The following is a 21,174-nucleotide window of genomic DNA, read 5'->3' as shown; positions in this document are numbered from 1 at the left end:
TCCACAGGCAGCTGCAGCAAACATCCTGTCACTGATGGGTCTGTGGTGGAAAAAACTGCACTAAACCACATTTTAACTCTTTACAATTTAAAAGTTATCAATTACGATGCTAATTACTCTCAGAGGAAAATAATTACTTTGCGTGTTTGTTTCATTTGACCGAAAACAACTGCGACAGCACAATATTTCTACGAATTTTTATTTGTAAAAACTTGGTATGTGAAGCTTCACATGTGCTCTAATCCCCAACGTGTTACCATCCCAGGTCATCAGATCTTTAAGGCCATAGAAACATGACCCCATCTGCATTGACACGGGTCAGCCGCAGCATCAGCACCACTGACAGCTGAAGAACATTCCCAAACATCCCTTTTGGTGCGTGGTTTTCCCTCCCACGCACGCTGAGGCCGTAAGCCGGACACACCTGACTGCATCTGAATCTCAGGAGTGTGTAAACGCTCACACACTGCTCCACGTTCATCTTCATGTGACACGATGACACCTCAGAACAAAACACCACAAGCGTCCGCCAGCAGTGGCGACGCTGCAGTCGTCCCATCAGGCTGAAGCAGCACAAAATTCATTCTGCATTTTAATTCAGTCGATCACTGCAACCAAAGTGCTTTTCTGAATAAAGTGGAACTACAGCGTTTCTGTTTGTTCTGTATTCTAGTACTGCATTTATTTACAAAAATTAAACCTGCACATGACTGTGCACAGTTACTTTCAGCCTTGTTGGCCTCTTGTAAGCACACAGATGGAGTATCTGCGATAAGAAACCCTTCCTTTAAGGCGTCTCCTTCCTTTACCTGCACTGACGAGAGGATTAGTTTCTGTATTATGAAACTACTCGCAGGCCTGTAAGCAGATGAATTGCTGATATAAATCAGAACTCGCACAGTTTAAATGAAAACAAGCACGGAGGATGGAACATTTTGTTGTATATTACATCAGCTCAGATAACACAAATCAAAGCGCTATTATCTTTCTGATATATGCTCACGGGGCGAGCTGCACAGACAGAAGGGAAGTAAAGTAGTCGGAGTGCCAAGAGCTCTGACAGAACGGCCTCACGTCGAGAGGGAAAACCTCAGGCGTTACGCTGAAACGAGCTCGAGGGATGACGAGCAAACTCGTCCAGACTCGCCGAACTTTTCTCCCCAAACGTGGGAGGTAGTTTTACAGATATTAAAGCGTTAAATGTTTCATAAGTACTGTGGTGGACAGAGCTCCACGCAGGCAGAGCGTAAATCAGACTCGCGCTCCCTCCCTTCCAATCTTTGTCTAATTTACACTCTTCCTTCTGTTTTCTATGCATCTCTCAGTTCGTCCTGCCCTCACTCTCCTTTTCTCTCCTCCTCTCTCTCTCTCTCTCTCTCTCTCTCTCTCAAAGAGGGGAGTTCTCTTTATTTCTCTTAACTAGAGAGCCGGCGTAGTCAAATCCTTTATCCTCTCACAGCCTCAATTATTCAGCAGCAAAGAGTCCAAATCAAGTGACTAATGACTTTGATCAAGAGTAGCTCGCTGGCACTAAGCAGAACTTTCTGCACTAAATTAAGAGCTGCATGATATACTTTGGCAGGGGCTAACTCTTTGAGAAATATTTCTAGGTTTGTCTGTGGGGTAGTCACTCTTTGCCAATAATAAAACCTGAGCTTGCTCAGGAGGTTTGGCTCTTTTCTTCTCTCTCATGCCTAACAGAGAAACACACCTGGATTACGTTCTTAACCTACTTCTTTGTTTCTGTCTCTGCTCAGCCTTCCAGAGGTTGCTGTCAGAAGCACATTAATTCTTGATTAAAGGAATAGTTAGAAATGTGCTTGTTGATTTCTTTTGCACTGTGATATCAGGAGCTTGTATTAAGTGTGAAGCTGGTGCCAGGAGATTAGCTTAGCTTAGCATCAAAGAAAATCTACCTACCATCACCTCCACGGCTCATTCACCAACACACTATGTCTGTCTGTCTGTCTGTCTGTCAGTCTTTCCTTTTTAAAAGGTGAAAACAAGTTGTGTTTGGTGGGTTTAACATGTTACAGAAGTCACAGCACCCAACCAAGAGGACCTCACAACTCATGTAAAAACCAAACACTAAAAAATAACATGAAGCACACATCCAGGCTAACCGTTTTTTAAAAGCAAAATGCTTAATTTAATTAAAATAAAAGCGTGGGCTTCATCTCATAGCTGCCAAAAAAGACAAAAAACCCCCAAACAAACAAGAAGACATTTCAAACAACTGCTGCTGTTTTGCGATGGGAAAAGTTATTGAAATCTAACATGATGTTTCTTATGTGAGCCGGCCAGCAGTTTACACTCAGAGAGAAAAGACATGCATCTGTAGCCTCTTTTAAATCTCCAATCCTCCAGTGAAGGGAAATCTTAATGCTTCAGCAAAGCAAGACATTTTGGACAATGCTATGCTTCCAACTTTGAGATTGTGAGCCAGGCCTTTTGGTCCAACATCAGTGTGTGACCTCACAAATGCTCTACTGCATGAATGGGCACAAATTCCCACAGAAACACTCCAACATGTTGTGGAAAGCCTTCACAGAAGAGTGGAAGCTGTTAGAGCTGACAAGCTGTCTGTGTGTTTACAATGAGACGTCATTAAAGTCCCTGTTGGTGTGATGGGCAGCTGTCCCAATACTTTTGTCCATATAGTCTTTGACAAGACCTCAGGCTCCTCCTGGAGGAGCTGAAAAGTGTTGCTGGGGAGAGTCTGCAGTGCTGCTATCCCGCAGCTGCTGCGACGCAACCCCAGAAAAAGATGCAGCAAATGGGTGGATGGACGGATCGACTCATTACCGAGTTGGCAACAGTCATCCTTCAACATTTGGTTCTGGAACTTGTAAATTAGTTTGAATCATAATATTTCACAGAATATTTTGTGTTACATGAATAATGTCTTGAATAGTCACTTATTAAATCATCCCACTTTGCACTGTGTCTGACAGCTTTTATTTTCAATCCCTTCTGTTTCAGCTCTTGTCTTTTTCTTCCTCTACAGAACTCAGACTGAACATGTGAGTCCAGTGTGGCTTCCTACAACGAGACACTACGTGAGGTATAAAGTTCTGTAGTGATGGATTAACTTGGTTTTTGACATTCATGATGTACTCCGACCAGTTTCTCTCTGCAGTTTAGTTGATACCAGCTGAGCCACAAATGATTTTAGTAGAAACCAAACGTTTAGTCCTGTGGTGAGACTGACGTTGACGTTAAGAATATTTTTTTTTTGCAAAGCTACGGCTAAATGTCAGATCGCTTCATTCCTGCATGACGGGAGAGACGAAGGGAGTCAGACGAGCTTAATGTCTGCTTCATTTAAGGTTACACTTAAAGGTGGCGAGCGATTCTGGGAAAGACAGTCGAGTGCTGAGTCCCTTGTGGAGTATTTGACATTCTGGGAACGAAACTCAACTTTCTCCAGAATTGCTCGTCCCACCTGTAATAAAATACATTTACATAACAACAAGTGTCACTGAGGCGAAGCTCCCGATCCAAACTGCCGCTGCTTCCTGTCGTGGACTGTTTCTCAGTTCATGACAGGAAGCATCAACACGTGCTGCACTTAACCGAACACATACAGGAACAACTTATGATACTACATGGCCTGTTATAGCACACTATGAGTCCTCATTACAGCTGAGTGTTCAGGTGTGTACAGGTGAGTGAAGGTAGTTAAAATGCATTATAAGTTCCATCAGTCAGCCCCCCAGTCAAGAGCCTCCATATGACACCTGAACTTATCATTCAGGAAGTTTTTCCTCGCCACCGTCGCCAAGTGCTTGCTCAAGGGGGAATGTTGGGCTCTCTCCATATTACAATTTAATTAAAGAGTTTGGTCTCGACCTGCTGTGATTGGAAAGTGTCATGAGATAACTTTTGTTGTGAACTGGTGCTGTATAAATAAACTGAATTGAACTGAATTGAATTATAAGTCACATCAATAATGATTTATGACTGTTGACGTGGTGCACCAGCAAGCATTACGAATGCACTCATAACGCATTATAGATGTTGTCGTCATAGGAAGTGCTACCACAAATTTTCCAACAAAATTCAAATTTGAAGAACAGGACATGATTAGGTCCCTTTTCTCCCATTGTTTTGAGCTGTATTACTTTTAAATGGTTCTGTGAAGCGCTTTAGGTAACATCGACACACAGCACGGCTGATTGATGTCGTCATTAAATCGTCTGCTGCACCCACTTTAAATGCTGTTCTCTCTTGTCTTTGCAGCCATTCGTAAAAGAAAAAAAACCTCAAGGCTTTCACTGTACCGCTTTTCATGACACAGGCAAAAGTTATGCTAATGTAATAATCATTCATTAGTCATTATCAGGAGGAAGTCGGAGCTATGTGACCTGAACCAAAACATTTCAATATGCAGTTCACAGGGCTGTTATCGCTGAAGTGTGCAGAGATGTGTTTCACTGAAACTTTATTTATCCAGCAAAGGCGACTGAGTGTGGTCTTTAGCGGGAATGTGCTTCACATTTAGACAGTCCCAAACAGGACGGTGCTGTGTGCCACGGCCTCGTGTTGCTCCAGGGGTTGGCTAAACGTCCTCATGTCGGGCTCCTCTCTGGGCTCTTATCTCAAACTCTTTCCACTCGCAAGCAAACTTTTCAAACTCCTGTCACAAACACAAAACGGATAACTAATTCATTGCTTCTGACCAGTATGAGAAAATACAAAAGTTCTCCAGCATCAAATTAAAATTGAAAACCTCTCTGTCCACTCCTGTCTGCACTGACATCTTCCTGATGAGCATTCAAACCTGTTCGGCAGTCAATACAGTCGCAGGCTGAGCCACAGAGTTATAGTGATTGACTGTGTGAAATAAAAACAACAAGAGGAACAAAACATCTGCAGCTGAATTAGCTGTTCGTGTGCGGCTCTCAACTGTGCTTATTTTCCAGCTGATTGAATCAGAATTAAACTGGTTGATGAGTGAAAACGCGAGACGAGAACTCAGACAAGAATTTTGATGATTGTTGACCCACTGGAGAGTCTTCCACACACACAAAAAGGGTGGCTGTTTATTTATTTGTTCACGTATTTGTTGATTTGGGGACAGTGAAAGTAAACCTGAATCTGATTGCCTGGAAACCTGGACTACGCATCTTTAGGGGACAACCAGGGACAAGAGGACTTTGTCACATGAACCCAAGTAGGCTGCGAAAGAGTTTCCCCTGTAAAGAGGCCACCAGAGCCCCAGCAAGACGGTGATCGACGAGCAGCCTGACTGCACAGGAACGAGGGGGGAACACCCTGCCAATAAGCCAGGCAGAGTGCTGAGTGGCCGGAAACACAGCAGCACTCCGACTGCCACTGGGCCATCTGTTGATCTATGGAGCAGAAACCGCACTCATTTGTCTTGGTTGAGCCCTGCTGATCGCGGTTTGGGCTTTGGGGGGGGTCAACTCTGAGCTACAGCGTGGTTTTATTTGAGTTTATCCACCTGGATAAATTAGGGGCGTGCACAGTCAGAGGATCTGGGAGATCCTATCTTTCTATCTATATTGAAAACCTGAGCACCAGAACACAATATCCTTCCAACTTTGTGGCAACAGTTTGTTGAAGGCCCTTTTCTATTCCAGCATGACTGTGCCCCAGTGCACAAAGCAAAGCTCCATAAAGACATGGTTGGATGAGTTTGGTGTGGAAGAACTTGACTGGCCCACACAGAGCCCTGACCTCAACCCCATCCAACACCTTTGGGATGAACTGGAACGGAGATTGTGAGCCAGGCCTTGTGGTCCAACATCAGTGTGTGACCTCACAAATGCTCTACTGCATGAATGGGCACAAATTCCCACAGAAACACTCCAACATGTTGTGGAAAGCCTTCACAGAAGAGTGGAAGCTGTTAGAGCTGCAAAGCTGTCTGTGTGTTTACAATGAGACGTCATTAAAGTCCCTGTTGGTGTGATGGGCAGCTGTCCCAATACTTTTGTCCATATAGAGTATTTAAGGTAAATATCTCTGTTCATACTTGCATGCCTTCAACTCACCCAAACAACCTCAGCAAGAGTGGGTCCATTACTTTTGGTGGTTCTGTAGCTTCCCAGTGGTTTCACATTCAAACATTTTTCATCATTTTTCTTTCATGTTTGGATAGCAAAGCGTCGACATGTGACGAGCTGGGATGAGAGTGTGTTTCTTAAACACACACACAGACGAGAAAAGAGACGCCGTGCAAAGTTACAGGCAGCCTGGCATATCAGCTTCGTGCCTTAACTGCGGGCAGAGAAAAGGATCCTCATTCTGTGAAGCGAGAGCCACTAAATGGCTCGTTGCAGGGATGAATAAATGATTATAAAGTCGTTCTTTATCTGTCAAGATTTCACCCTGTCGAGACGCTGGGGATCGATGCTGCTGTCAGCCAATGAACGCCTTCTCAGCTACACTCAGAGTGTCGGCTGGGCAAAAGCCAGTGAACTAACCACACACACACACACACACACACACACACACACACACACACACACACACACACACACACACACACACACACACATACACACACACAGCCTCCAGTTTAATTCATTCATTTTTAATTCAATGGCATCCTTGTCATAAACCTCTGGACTGGCCCGGAGAGAAACAAGCTGTAAGAACCTTGTTTTTCATGACTTCGATGACACCTTTGCTGCTTCGCTTGTTACTTTGGTGTTTTTGCATTTACTGCAGGCACAGGTTCAATATAATCTATTATTAAATACTACTCGCTTGTATTTATCCCAAACAAATTGCCCTTATTGCTTCCATAAACACAAAGACGATAACTTCCTGTGCCAGCAGAAATGGAGAATCCGTCATAGCTGAACAGCACAGTAAGGGCTTTAAAACAATCCGCTGCTTGACTCATGGCGACAGTGTGGTAAAATAAAAAGTGTTTTATTTATATGAAAAATTGTAAATGATTGTTTTAAGGCACATCAAATGAAAAAGAGGCACATTTTTAACTGAAATGTCCCTCGGGCTCATTGAGAAGGTCAACACAGCTGAGCCTTAGAAGTACAGTACATTTATATTTCCAGCAGCACTGGGGTTCTGCCCAGCACTTCATTCAAGGCCACACTGCTTGCATGAGTAAAACTATTTTCATCAGCACACTGTCAGACGGCCTGTGTGCGCTCCCTTGACAAATGAGTAAACAATACTTTATAAGAAGCAGCAGAGGGGCTGCGGCTGCTTCTCTCTAGTTTCACCTCCAAAACAGAAGTGATGAAAGGCGCCGACAGCAGAACTCGGGACGCGCGAGTGTGTCGCTAAGTGTGTGTGAGGAGCTGTGGCACTTTGCAACATCCCGTCAGTAGATAACTGTGTCAAGCACAGCTGAGTTATTAGGAGACGGATGACCCATATACAAACATGCACGCTTGTGTTTAATTCAGAGTCATTGATTTCCTATTTTCAATTAATAATTGTAATTAGCGGCAGCACAGTCCAGGCTGCGCGGGACGCCGGTCGATGGGGAGGGGGAGGGGGCTGCGATGGAGGCCAGATGGATGACACAGTTTATCGCTCACAGGCGTGGAATAAAGTGTCGGTTTGCTGTGACGCCGACTGGCTCGGTGGCTGCGCGTCTACGTGATTGAGTTTTCACAGATTTTCTTTTTAATGTGGCCATTTTCATGTCCAGATAATAAGCCTGGAAAGTCAACACTGCAGAATCAATGGTAGAAACAATCATTTTAAGATGGCTGGCAAAACATCTCAGGCCTGCAGTAATTCCTACTGACTTCTGCACTCTGCACTTCTTGTATTGTTTTTAAGACTAAATAATTGCTGTCATTAGCCGTCATCAACAACCTTGCTGTGGAATGACGCATGGGATGTGGCAACCTTTCACTGGATCACTTAATGTTTTCTTTGTGTGTGTGTGTGTGTGTGTGTGGACTCGCTCAGCCATAGTCCTGCTTGCTTTCTCGTGTGGTAATTGCATTTTAATGATCTCCTTTTATGCAAACTTGGGACATAAATTTGAGTTCAGGTCTAATGGCTCTTGGCAGGTGGCTGTCCTCCCACTGAACCACTGACTAATATTAAGAGGTGAGAGGTGCACATCAGACAGCTGATGGCTCCATTTGGCCGCGGTCAGAGGTCAGCCGTCATCACTGGACGTGAACGGGCTGACTGTCTTTACAGTCTGCGTCCAGCTGAGTGAGGACAGTCAAGAAGAGTCCAATCTGTCCTTTAGTCATGCATTCAGGGATTTTTGTGGCCACTCGGAGGCAACGCAGTGAGCTGTAAACACACCTTAAAAAGCTGATAAAGTTAGAAAGCATTTACATTTTCATACATCCAGAAAGCAGCCCTGCGACTGACTGGCAAACAGTCCAGGTGTACCCCACCTCTCGGCTGTAGCCAGCTGGGATACGCCCCCCCCCCACCACCCCGGATGGATAAGCGGTCTAGAAAATGCATGGATGGATGGATGGATGGAGAATGTAAAGACATCGCATTCTGAGAGCATGGACGTTGGTGTGGAGTTGGTCTCACCTGTGGCACCTTCCACTCTTCTGGGAAGGCTTTCAGAGTGTTTCTGAGGGAATTGTGCACTGGAGGGTTTGTGGGGTCGGGCACTGATGTTGGACATGGGGGCCCGACTTGGGGTCTACGTTTCGGATTGCCCTGTGGGTGTTCAATGGGGTTGAGATTGGGCCTCTGTGCAGGCCAGTCAGCTTCTTCTGCATTGGACCCTGTCTTCATAGACAGTCATGCTGGAATAGAAAAGGGCCTTCCCCACACCTGGATTCAATCATTTTGTCCTTACAGTGTATGTTAGCCTGTCAACACACTAAATTAGTAAACACGGTTAACATTAGAAACACCAACACACAGTGCTGTGCCACCTATTCCCAATGTGAGAATCTAAATTCATTTAATATTAAAACTACCACTACCAATAATAACACATTCTCAATTTTGGACTGTGTGTTTTGGATACTGTGAAAGTACATTAGCTGATATGTTCCACATTACATATTCCTCTCTGTCCTGGAAGTCAATTCCTCCATGAGGGATCAGTGAAGAATCATCTTATCCTCAACCCAGAAAGTAGTCTGAGTGATCCTAGAGAGCAAACCGGCTTTAGGGGATCCTTTAGGAATCATCAGACCTGCCGTCAGTCTCACTTGGAGGTCACGGTTCCCTCCTCTGCAGCACCAGCCCCTTTGAGAAAGGTCAAGACGGCTTGAAGTGCAAAATGACTGAGAGAGAAGTGGACGAGGAAATAAAAGAGACTGGGGAGGCTGCGATTGTGCTCCTCTTCTCTCAGCAAATGTGAAGTGGGGGAAGGCAAGGCGATGAATAATTCCTGGACATTTTCAAAGTCAAAGCAAAGTCAGCCGTGTGGGGGAGGAAAAGGATCTATTCTGCTGGTCAAGTCCGACTGAAGGCGGCGGCGGACGATAAACAAGTTAGTTTGGAAATTAATCAGAGCGCACAGAGAGAGAGAGAGAGAGAGAGAGAGAGAGAGAGAGAGAGAGAGAAATGTTGAGGCCGAGCAGAGGGAGGGAAAGGAGCGCAGAATGGCCAAGTCGTTATATTCCTTAATGGGTTGTCTGTCATGAGGTTTGGCCAGCGTGGGCTCACGTGGCATTAGAAGGAAAATGGGTAATCAAAAGGTTTCCGAGGTGAGGAGCCAGTCCATTTCCCCTCTCTCTCAGACACATAAGATTGATGGCATACAGAGGGAGAAGGGGAAGCACTCTCTGGATTTGATAGGAAAACAGCAGCCTGCAATTTGTTTGCTGAAGGAGCCCAAATCTGTTCAGAGAGCAGCGAAACTATACACTTTGTGACAAAACATATACCAAACTCCCATAATGTTAATCTTATAAAATCTAAAAATAAAGAGAGATTTTCTACACCACCTGGTTGCCAAAACGGACTTGATGACAGGACGCCATTCGAGTCCTGCTGCCCGCTGTGGCAGAAACGGTCTCATCTGATCCGCCTGCATAGGGTGTTTGTGATGCTGTAAAGAAAACTGTATTAATTGTTCTACAGCTGCTCTTTTCATGACAACTGTGAGTGATCAAAAGTACACTATAGAGACAAAAGTATTGGGACAGCTGCCCATCACACCAACAGGCACTTTAATGACATCTCATTCTAAACACACAGGCAGCTTTGCAGCTCTAACAGCTTCTGACTGGAAGTCAGGGGCCAAGCCCAAACCCTGAGAAACAGCCTCATGAAGAGGGTGTCTGGATACTTTCGTCTATATATCCTATCAATAAAGTTGGTTTACAGTAGTTTGCAGTCCACTGTCTTCACTTTCAAAGGGGCGTTTTGAGTAACTTTCACATTTCCTTGTTAACCTGGCAGGTGTAATTAATTTGCTTTGAGTGGGTCAAAATGGAAAGTTCTCTCTTTGTTGAGCGCAGGCTTGTGTTTTCCCTTAAAACCACTTGTGCTTTTGCAGGAGAGGCAGGCCTAATGAATCAATTTATCCCATCATTGGCACTGACACACAGGTGTTGTGTTGTCCCCAGGTGCTCAGCCTGAATGAAGCGCTTAATTTTAATTCTCCTGCTCACTTTCTCAGCCTTTTGACAAGCCTCTTTTTTACAGTTTGCAAACAAAACGTGTCGTTAGTACAAAGCAAAGCAAAGATCATTAAATCTTTAGTTTCTCACAGAGAAATGTTTTGCGTGCATGAAATGATGGTGAATGATTCACAAACTGCTAAAAACGAGAAATTTAGGGAAATTAATTTGCATAAATGTGCGTGCAATTTTTAAGCAACTCATAGAGCTTTGTGTCACAGTGACACGGGCAATTCATGTTCACCGCTTATTTCACCTTTTCTCTTATTTTAATTTTGTATTTGAATGTATTAGTGTTTTTGACTTGTGTTACTTTCTGCAGCAGATGCAACCCTAACGACTTCAGCCAGTTGTGTCATAACCAAACATCCACATGAGAGCTGACAGGAAGTTACATGCACACCTACTGTTACACAACAACCGTGTTTTCCACTCAAAGCACTTTTAGTCCCAGGGACGACTTTTCAGGGAATCGACAGGTTGTGCTGAGGGATGTGCCAAAAGATGGCTTCGATGGCTTTATCTCGTGCACAGTGGACAAAAAACAGCTGCAGATGTTAACACACGGTGGCTAAAATAAAGAGACTGAAGATCCTTTTGGGGTGTGAAATGATATCCCCTGAAGTTAATTCAGGCACACAGGGTTCCTCCAAAGGTTCCTGTGGTTTAAATGCGGCTGTGGATATGAAGGGCGTCGAGTCTCTGTGACATTTATAAAGCAGTTTCATAAAATGATAGTGGAGTCTTAACTGTGACATGAGCCATAACAGAGCGGAGATCTGAGCCGTGGGTATTTTAAATGGTGCTTCTAAGACAGCCTGATCACAGATCCAGAAGCCTTTCAGATGTTGTTCATATATGCTGCCAGTGTCATCTAACCTGCTGGAATGAGCTGCTTTGACATTACACATTCAGTCAACAGGAACAGTGTCTGACTTCCCTCTGGCAGCAGTAAATGTCTATAAAATATTGTTATTTAACACAAGAAAACATTTGAACATTTTGCTTTGCAGCAGGCGGACTGCGGCTTTCATTGTGTCGCTCGCTGTAATCTAACAAACCGCAGGAAGTGCTGAAGGATCATTTTTCTTAACGCTCACAGCCATGCTTCATAGCGTTGAGTTGGATCACAGCTCCCTTTGGTAGGAGGTGGACACCAAACAGCAGCGTGCGGAGCCAAACGCCCCTCAGGGCTCGTGGTGAAATCTGATTAAAAAGTTTGTTTGGTAAATTAATTTTGACCAAACACGAGGGGCATGCTGATGCGGGTGCAGCCGTTAATTGGACTTGGCAGTGGGGAAAGTCCACTCGTCAGCATTGTGTGTGTGTGTGTGTGTGTGTGCAGTTCGTGTCAAGCAGGACAATCAGCGTCCCCCTTTAGACAGTGTGTACCATCACTGAGGACCTAAATGAAGTGCCAGGACACACACACACACACACACACACACACACACACCCCTCCATGCATTCACAGTCTTGCTTGGTTTCTAATTCTGCACTTCCCTCATCTCCTCGGCTCCTCCTGCAGCTCTCCTCTGCCTCTCCACGGAAACTCGCAGCCTCATCCTCACAAAGCTGCACTTAATGACTTGCTGAACTCGGTCTGCTGGGTAATGAAAGATACACGTTGTCATAAAATGCCAGTCTTTTCCTGAATGGGGTTCACAGCCGGACAAAGCTCAGAGGACAGACCGGCTAATGGCTGCTGACCCCACAGTATCATCACCCTCCCCTTCCGCCAACAAGGGCAACAGGTATTAGCTGCCTACTGAACTCCATGCTAATGAAGAGCAGTGGGAGTTCACAGTCATGAATTGCCAGGCAAAGCACAGGTGGACTGGCAGCTTCACGATGCACACAGGAAACAAAACAAAGAACACAAAGACCGACAGCTTCTCACGCTGGGTTACAGGGCAGGACTACACAGTTTTACGTATTTTTACGATGTAGTAAACTGATTTTGTTCTGCTTTCGAACATCTTTTGTTTTTCATTTCACGGATACATCCAACACTGGAGCCAGCCCTCTTAACATCGCTGTGAAACTCAGAGGTTTCAGCATGTGAAACCAATAAGGGCAGCAGATTATAAACAAAGGACATAAACACTCCATAGCTCTTAGAAGCTAATCCCATTTCAGACGTGGCTGAATTGTTCTCATCCTCCGAGAGCATCTCGTCTGAGTGGAGGGCGAGAAGGTTTCCTGTGACATCTCATTAACCTCGCAGACTGAAGCCGCACTGGCTTATGGGATTAAGTATGAATGTAGGCAACGCGGCAAACGCGCTACGCTCGTAAACACGACTTCATGTTGCACAGCGCTGAATGGAACAGGAGGTTCAGAAGGTCATGTGACGCCGAAGCACAGAAAACCCCACTGAATCCGATTTGAATCCTCTTTCCAACATTCACACATGATGTTCCCAATCTGTTTCAGTTTGTCCAAATTGTTCTGAGGCGACATGATATGTGGACCAGGTGTAAAGGAAATCCTGAAGCACACAAGCCTTTTCAGAGATGTTATAACTGTAGAAAACAGTCAGAAATCAGAGAACATGAAGAAGACCAGGTAGACAGATCGGACTAGAGCCTCACCTGTTTGTGTGACTGAATTTGCAGTCTGTCACTTCCACCTTTGTTTCACAGCAACGTAACAGCAAGGCACAAATATATTCAAGAGAATCCTGAAATTGGTGCGTACGCTCACATAAAACAAAACAAGGCTCCTGATTGGTTTGTACAGACTCCACGGCCCGCCTGACAGAAGAGTTAACTCCACGACTGTTTGCTCACAGCTCGACTTTGCTGCATTTAGACTGAAGTAAAGTAAGTAACAGACAGCATGTGGACTTGAACATACTGATCACTTCTCTACTGAAGTCCTTGAACTCGGCGCCCTGTCAGGTAAAAACACGAAATGAAAAGGTTGAGTGAGTCCCGGTGTCTAATTGCAGAAGTGTTCTTCATGAAAGGCCACCGTGCACTCTGTTCCCAGGGGGTTTTGTCTCTTATTGAGCCTACAGTCTATCAGCTCCTACCGGGAGCTTAGTTCCTTTTGCCTCCGGGCGGCCTCGACTTTGTTCCCTCGTGTCTCCCGATGGAGGGATGACCTTCCCATCCTATTCAGGACTGCGTAGTCACCGTCTATGTCCCGGCGGGGATTGAAAACTCATCTCTTCAAGAAACATGTCACGTCTGTCTCTGCCCTACCTTCCCCTGACTCCCCCAAATCACACCTCCGCCTCCTCGTCTTACTCCCGTCTTCTTACTTAACCTTACAAACCTGCGGCCTACTTCCTCTTATGAGTTATTCAGCTGCTGCATCTCAAGATCAAGTGGTTTCAACGAGCAGTCGAAGTCGCCACAGACTGGAAGCAGCTTCTCCTGTGAAACGCTTCTGATGATGATCTCGGTGGGGTCTTTACACGCTTATTTGGCACTAAAACAGAATATTAAAAAAAAAGCTGTGTGGCTATTTTACAATCTGTGTGTGTGTGTGTGCATTTGGATGTATTGTCTGCTAGTTACTCCAAAACTAAGCAAAAATATTTTATTTTCTTTAAATTCTAAAAACTTTTATGCAAACTTTTATCTCAAAGAGTTCTGATCACACACACACACACACACACATCTAAGTTAAGCGCGCCTGCTGACCCTCCACAGGTTAACCTTCACATCACCGTGTGGTGTTTTCAGGTGCCTGAAAAAGCTGCAGCAGGTGAGCTTGTCTGGCGGCGTTAGTACAGCGTGGCACTTCCTTTTTTTTAACGCACAAAAAGGGATTGTTCATGACTCGCACACATCAGGCCTCAAGTCTTTTGAAGGCGACTGTAAGGTCACAGTGCGTGTAACTTATGAGTGAAATGAGTCCAAGTCGTAAACTCGAGTCCCCATCAGTGATTGCGTCAGTGTGGCTCCATGATGTGTTTTTAATGGTTTCTGGCCGACACTGGAGGGCCGGGTCCCCGAGGGAGAAGATCAGGCTTCACACACAGCACTTGTTAGCAGATACATTCACTGTTTGTGTCTTTTAACATTTACATGAAGAAAAATACTGACACTCATCTCATTATTGTTGAGTCAGGGGTGTCAGTGAATCAACCTGCTGCTGAGTCTGTTAATGTCGCTGCAGTAACTCTCACCTCACATTTCGCTGATGTCGTTAGGTAGTAACTGCATCTCTTAGTCTTATGTTAAAGGAGCTGACGTGCAGTTCAAAACACCAGACATTTTTTTTAAAAACTTTCTTGTTGTCTAATTGCTGCTTCTGGTTCCTGATATGATCCATCACTTTTAAAGCAGTCAGATTTAGAAAGAGTGTGCAACATTAAAAACAAAAATTATTGTAAGGAACAAGATGTGGAGACAAGAGTAAAGAATGCAATGGCTATGATCCGAGTTCGTGATGTTGGTCAAACCAGAAATCAGAAATAAATTCCATAAGCATATAAGAATTATGGCAAGTAACGCCTGACGAGGTGTCCATCCATCCATCCATCCATCCATTTTCTATACCGCTTATCCGGCCTGACGAGGTGTCCATTATCACAAATTAATCGACAGCGAAAAGGCCAGGAAGGCTGCCTCTACAGAGTCCTGTTAGCCAGAAAGCTAACGGTAACAAGATTCAGAGTCAATAACAAAGTGCAAATTTAATCTGACAACAAGACTATCGGCTATCCAGCCGTGTCTTTGTCCATCTCCAGATTGTCACCAACAGATGTCTTCTGTGTGTGTGTTGTTAGCAGAGATGAACACAGAATGACATGTCACACAGCCCACAGAGGAAGTTCAGAGAGGCAGTGTAGGCTGCCGCAGCTTGTCCGTTTACCGTCGCCACGCTGTGGTGAGGATGAGGCACTGCAGGATAACGTCAGGTCCGCGGACAGCACAGTAATTTAGTTAATGGTCACCCTTCAGCCAATCAGAACCCAGTGTTCAACCACACCATGGTATAAAAACATGTAAACTATCGACACATTTCATGAAGAATAAAGTTGGTGTTAAAAAGGCTGAGTGTCAGGGAGCAAACACACTCACAAACACAAGTCAAAGGCAGAAGCCGAGGCACAGCTGCACTGCAATGATCTGTATGGATTTTGTACAGCCGAGCTGAAGAGTGGTGCTGGGAGATAAGAAGAGAGGCTCACAGGAGACAAACAGGAGAGCGAAAAGAGGGAAGAGCCACTGAAGGAAAAGCATCGGCTGCATTATGTTGTTGCACACCTTGACAGGCTTTATCCAACATGGATGCCAGCAAGAAAAAGCATGTGAAACTTGGCTCTTGTCGGGACTTAGGCTGCGCAAGGAAGCTGCAAAAAGAGGCAAATACATCACTGTAAGCAACTCTATGAGAGTGTGTGTGTGTCCACCTGCTGTTCTGCTTGTTTGTGAGCCTCTTGCCTGTGTGTGCACATGAGATACGTGTGTTAGTGTATTTATGTGTGTGCTGCATGCGTCCAGCTCTGACGAATGGCATGTCAGGGCACAGTAGTGAGCGAGCGCCCACGCTGGCCGCTGACAGCCGCGGTGCGTCTCAGCAGTCGACACCAGGCCAACTCGACCTTGACTCATTATCATATTTATAGCAACTTTAAGGAGAAAGTAATGGAGTAAAACACAGGAGGTAAAATGTGCAGCTCCGAGGGTAAAAGACACCAAAAACACCTTTATTAACACGGTCCCCCTGCTTCAGCCGTTTTCCAACACCTTTGCTATTTTTAACAGCAGCAAACTGGTCACAGCTGCACTGGGAATTAACAAGCCTTAAAGTCTTAAATCAGTCACATCTATCTATTCACATTCATTAAAAATGTTTTTTTCTGTTCCTGACTGTCAAAGTTCATCCATTATAAGAGACACAAACAACAAATCTCTGGTGTCTCAGAAGCTCATCAGTAAAAGGCTCATTAATGTAATGCAGAACAGCATCGTCCGTTTCCATGACAACAAATGGAAACCTCTGCCGAATTCATCACTCATGGCCGAATGAAACACGCACTGAAGATTGAGAGTGGGGTTCACAAAGAAACCCAATTGTTGCAGTCTGGGATTTGTGCACTTTGCCTCTCAGCCCCATTGATGAGGGAGGACTGAGGTCAGCTACCCATAAACCCTTGTGTTCAGGGCCATTTCCTGCACTGTCACCTCCATCAAGAAGAGGACAGTGAGTCACCCTTTCAGCTGTATGCCGAGGTTGTTTGGGTGACCTGAAGACGTGCAGGTATGAACAGAAATATTCACATTAAATACACTAGACAAAATTATTGGGACACCTGACCTTTACACCAACAGGGACTTTAATGGCGTCTCATTGTAAGCTTTTCAGCTCTAACAGCTTCCACTCTTCTGTGAAGGCTTTCCACAACATGTTGGAGTGTTTCTGTGGGAATTTGTGCCCATTCATGCAGTAGAGCATTTGTGAGGTCACACACTGATGTTGGACCAAAAGGCCTGGCTCACAATCTCCGTTCCAGTTCATCCCAAAGGTGTTGGATGGGGTTGAGGTCAGGGCTCTGTGTGGGCCAGTCAAGTTCTTCCACACCAAACTCATCCAACCATGTCTTTATGGAGCTTTGCTTTGTGCACTGGGGCACAGTCATGCTGGAATAGAAAAGGGCCTTCAACAAACTGTTGCCACAAAGTTGGAAGCATAGCATTGTCCAAAATGTCTTGGTGTGCTGAAGCATTAAGATTTCCCTTCACTGGAATACAGGGGACGAGCACAAACCCTGAGAAACAGACTCATACCACACCTGGATTTAATAAAACAGAGGTGTGCCCCAATACTTTTGTACACATAAAGTATCTCTGCTGCTCATGTTCAGGTTACCTGGAGGAAGAAATCATTTTAGCAATCTAGTCTATGCGACTGAAGTTGCGTATGACCTGTTTGTTATTTGATGATCCTTTGATTGGTTATCAGTCAAATCCCAAGAGAACCAAACTTCAAACTTTGATTTATAAAGTCTGAATGCACAGATAAAAATCACTGTTAATCAAACTTATTCACTCATGAAGTGTCCACGTGGCAGCTTACTTCTCTGCTTAATTCAGTTAAGCATCTCAAGCTGCTTTGCTGTATTGTCCCTTCCCTTCATCTTCTCCTTCTTCATAATCTCTCTCATCATAATCACCATCGTTACATGATAACTGCCATCATAATTTGTACTTATCTACCATTCGCCCAACTCTCTCAGTCCTCTGCCTACATCTCCCCTTTTGTCTTCTTCGTCTCATCCTTGCTGCTTAAACTGCCTGGCAGAGCAACAAAGTTCTTCAGCTGGGCCGGAGTTTGGAGAAGGAAGGCGGCTGAGGCTTCACCAGCTAATCTGGTTGGCTACAGTCGACAGAAATACGAAGGACAATCCTGTGGCCTGCTCTTCCACGTCTCCTCAGCGTCCTTGTGCTCAGAGAGTCCACTTCAGCTTTGACTCACTTGTTACTGACAGCTTTAGAAAAAAATCATATAATAGAAAAACAGTAAACGAAATGATAAATGAAATAATCAAGCGCTTGTTCACGTGGAGCCGTGTTCCCTGGAAATTACATTCAAATGCTCCTGAGCAGATTGTGCAGGAAACGTGATTATGCCCACAGGCAGTTTCTTTTCCATTCCAGTGTCCTCTTTTATATTTTGCTGCCATACAGACGTGACAGGCAGGTGGACAGGAAAAGTGCCAGAAAAAAGATCACATGACTCTACTGCTTTTTTAAACTGCAAACTATTTTGGTTCTAATCAACACGTCCTCACACGGGAACGACTGACGCCCTAAATGACCAGCCTGCTCTCGGTCTGTCACATCCTTCAGCGCCTCATCCAGACACTGCAGAGTATCTTCTGCATCCACCAGCACCTGCCCCACATGTGGACGCTTTGCTCTTTACACTACATCAGTACGACGACGGCCTGTCCTGTTCAACAGCCCCTCAAGCTGCAAAATGGTCTTGAGTTAGAGCACTTCAGTAAACTGGAACGTGTCTGAGTATTTTCTGTGTACACACAGGACTGAATGACTCTCATCAGCAAATCACAGCTGGACTTTATCTTCTTTATCTTCCCCTCTGAGACTAATCACTAACTCATCACACGTTGGAACTGGAAGAGCCTCCACCGAACTGATCGGAATCAGGAGGCTCAGGTGCCATCCACCAATCAGGATGCAGTAACGCACCTGTTCTGCCTGTGAGACATTAAGCCCTTAAAATTATTCAATACATGCCACTGCTACTAAACCGAGTGTATTGCGAATGGTCACGAAGGATGCAGCTCTCATTCAGAGTGTATCAGAAAACAAAACTATAAACGAGTACAACAACATGGGACCCTTGAATCTGTTATTGACCACAGGATTCATTTCGTCTGACCAATCGGGTGAGAGCGTGCATAAAGTAAAACAGCCTGTGTAGGAATAAGCTCAGTATCCCCGTGGGAGGGTCGATTCAGTCTCACTGTGCAGCATCTTCACAGCAAATGACATTGTTCCACAGGTAATGTGGAAATGACAAATTCTATTGTAGGGATGTGAGAGTACACACCGCTGTGTTATAATCCAACAAGGGATATTGGCGAAAAGATGTTTTTTAATCTATTTTGCGGTCTTCGGATTCACCGTCACACAGTCTGCGAGGCGAGGTGTGAGGTTGATGCATACCAAGCTCTGCTTTATCGCCAAAGCAAACAAGAGGTGATGAACAGATGGACGCCAGAACAACGACAGGAAACTACAGCACACAGAGGAAAGGAAGTTAAAGTCAGAAAACTTCCAGGGCGAGGCCGAGCAGATTAGGCCGAGTTGATCGACATTCTCTGTCCTCCTCTTCCCCTTAGCCTAAGTGGTGGTAGATTTACTTAACCCCTGTCTTGGTTTAGCCTCAGTCCCCTGGCACCAGGGCAGCAATAAAAACAGGTAAACAATGAGGAGGCTGAGCATACCAATAACAAAGCGGGACTCGAGGGGCTGTGTGACTCATTAAGTGTCAATAACCCCCTCAATCCCCCCACCACACACACACACACACACACAGTTCATACTGAGGTGGACTCCTTCAGCAGGCCTGAGGGCAGGATGACAGTGTAAACAGCTGAGGAGTGGAACCAAACGGCAGCAGAAATGAGAATGATATTGAGATGCAAAAGCTTCATTTCCAGTTTAAAGGTGCAATCGGTACAATTTCTTAGTGTTCCTCACCACAGAGCTGACCTAAATGTTCTGGTGGGCTCTGATCAGTAACCATGACGCAAAAAGATGATCTCTACTTCAAATTCTTCAAGCTTTCAAAAATCATTTCCTGGCCTCAAACTAAATCTCATTCACTCTGCTAAAGAACTTCTGGTAGTTTGACCTTCCTTCAACTCAGGAGTATAAATAAAAAACCTGACACACTTTCTATGCAGGCCACCTCTTTAGTGCATTATGATGGCATACGTGATGCATTATAATGCATTCATAGCTTCATAAACACACATGAAGCTTTCTGATGCACCATATCAATTGTCATAAAACATTACAGATGTCACTTATGATCAATAATAAGTTCAGGTGTCTTATGGAGGCTCTCGACTGGTTATGAACTAGAGGCTGACTGATGGGGCTTATGATGCGTTATAGATGATAGTTTGGTTTAAACTGTTTTTGTTTGTATTTTCTTCTAATAGTTATTATTAATATCTAATAAAATACTCTTCTAATATTTCTTCTTCTTTTTTAATTCTTGTTTTTTTTAACCATTACCATTAGTACGGTGACTGTACTCTGACTATACTCTGACTGTACTGTGACTGTGCTCTGACTGTACTGTGACTGTACTGTGAATGTACTGTGACTGTACTCTGACTGTACTGTGACTGTACTGTGACGGTACTGTGAATGTACTGTGACTATACTCTGACTGTACTGTGATTGTACTGTGACTGTACTCTGACTGTACTGTGACGGTACTCTGACTGTACTGTGACTGTACTGTGACTGTGCTCTGACTGTACTGTGACTGTACTGTGAATGTACTGTGACTGTACTCTGACTGTACTGTGACGGTACTGTGACTGTACTGTGACTGTACTGTGACTGTGTGACTGTAATCTCTCACCACTGGAGCAGTCCAGTCCTCCCCAGCCGGGCTCACACTGGCAGGTATCAGGGGACACACACCGTCCGTGGGCACACTCTTCAGTACACAATGCTTGGGAGGAAGAGGAGGACAGAAAGGTTAACATCAGGCTCTTCACACACACTTTACATGACCAGTGTGTCAGTCAGGAAAGTTAGTTCACAGACGGCGATCAGGTGCTCACCCTGCAATGAATCAACATGTGTTTTGTGTCTACTACTCGCTGTATGACTGTAATGTTAGACTGCAGTAACCTTTCAAATACACTCTGAATGTTATTCAGACTACATCTACTTAGTATACTTTATTTTCAAAAGATGATTTTTGTTTTTTAAAGACTGTCAAAAACAAAACAAAACCAGACATTTCTTCCAAAGTTTGATGCTTATCCTGATGCTCAAAAAACACATATTTAAAAAGACGGCAGGATCGACAGGGCGCCATGGCGTCGACCTCCTCAGCTGAGCTGAGGGTTTGGGGCAATGTGGGGTTTTCA

The 21,174-nt window shown here is 44.7% G+C and overlaps 1 protein-coding gene across 3 annotated transcripts in view; it reads right to left on the bottom strand.

Moving 5' to 3' along the window:
* Positions 1-21,174, bottom strand: part of LOC124063335 (multiple epidermal growth factor-like domains protein 11) — a 94,613-nt gene that overhangs the window by 33,457 nt on the left and 39,982 nt on the right. For all 3 annotated transcript variants that reach the window (XM_046396895.1, XM_046396912.1, XM_046396904.1), the window contains exon 6: positions 20,658-20,750. In XM_046396895.1, the coding sequence (XP_046252851.1) occupies positions 20,658-20,750 (93 nt within the window). The remainder of the gene's footprint in view (positions 1-20,657; positions 20,751-21,174) is intronic.

Source organism: Scatophagus argus, chromosome 1, assembly GCF_020382885.2.
Source record: "Scatophagus argus isolate fScaArg1 chromosome 1, fScaArg1.pri, whole genome shotgun sequence".
Classification (NCBI taxonomy): domain Eukaryota; kingdom Metazoa; phylum Chordata; class Actinopteri; family Scatophagidae; genus Scatophagus; species Scatophagus argus.
This window is presented reverse-complemented; position numbering and strand designations above follow the sequence as displayed.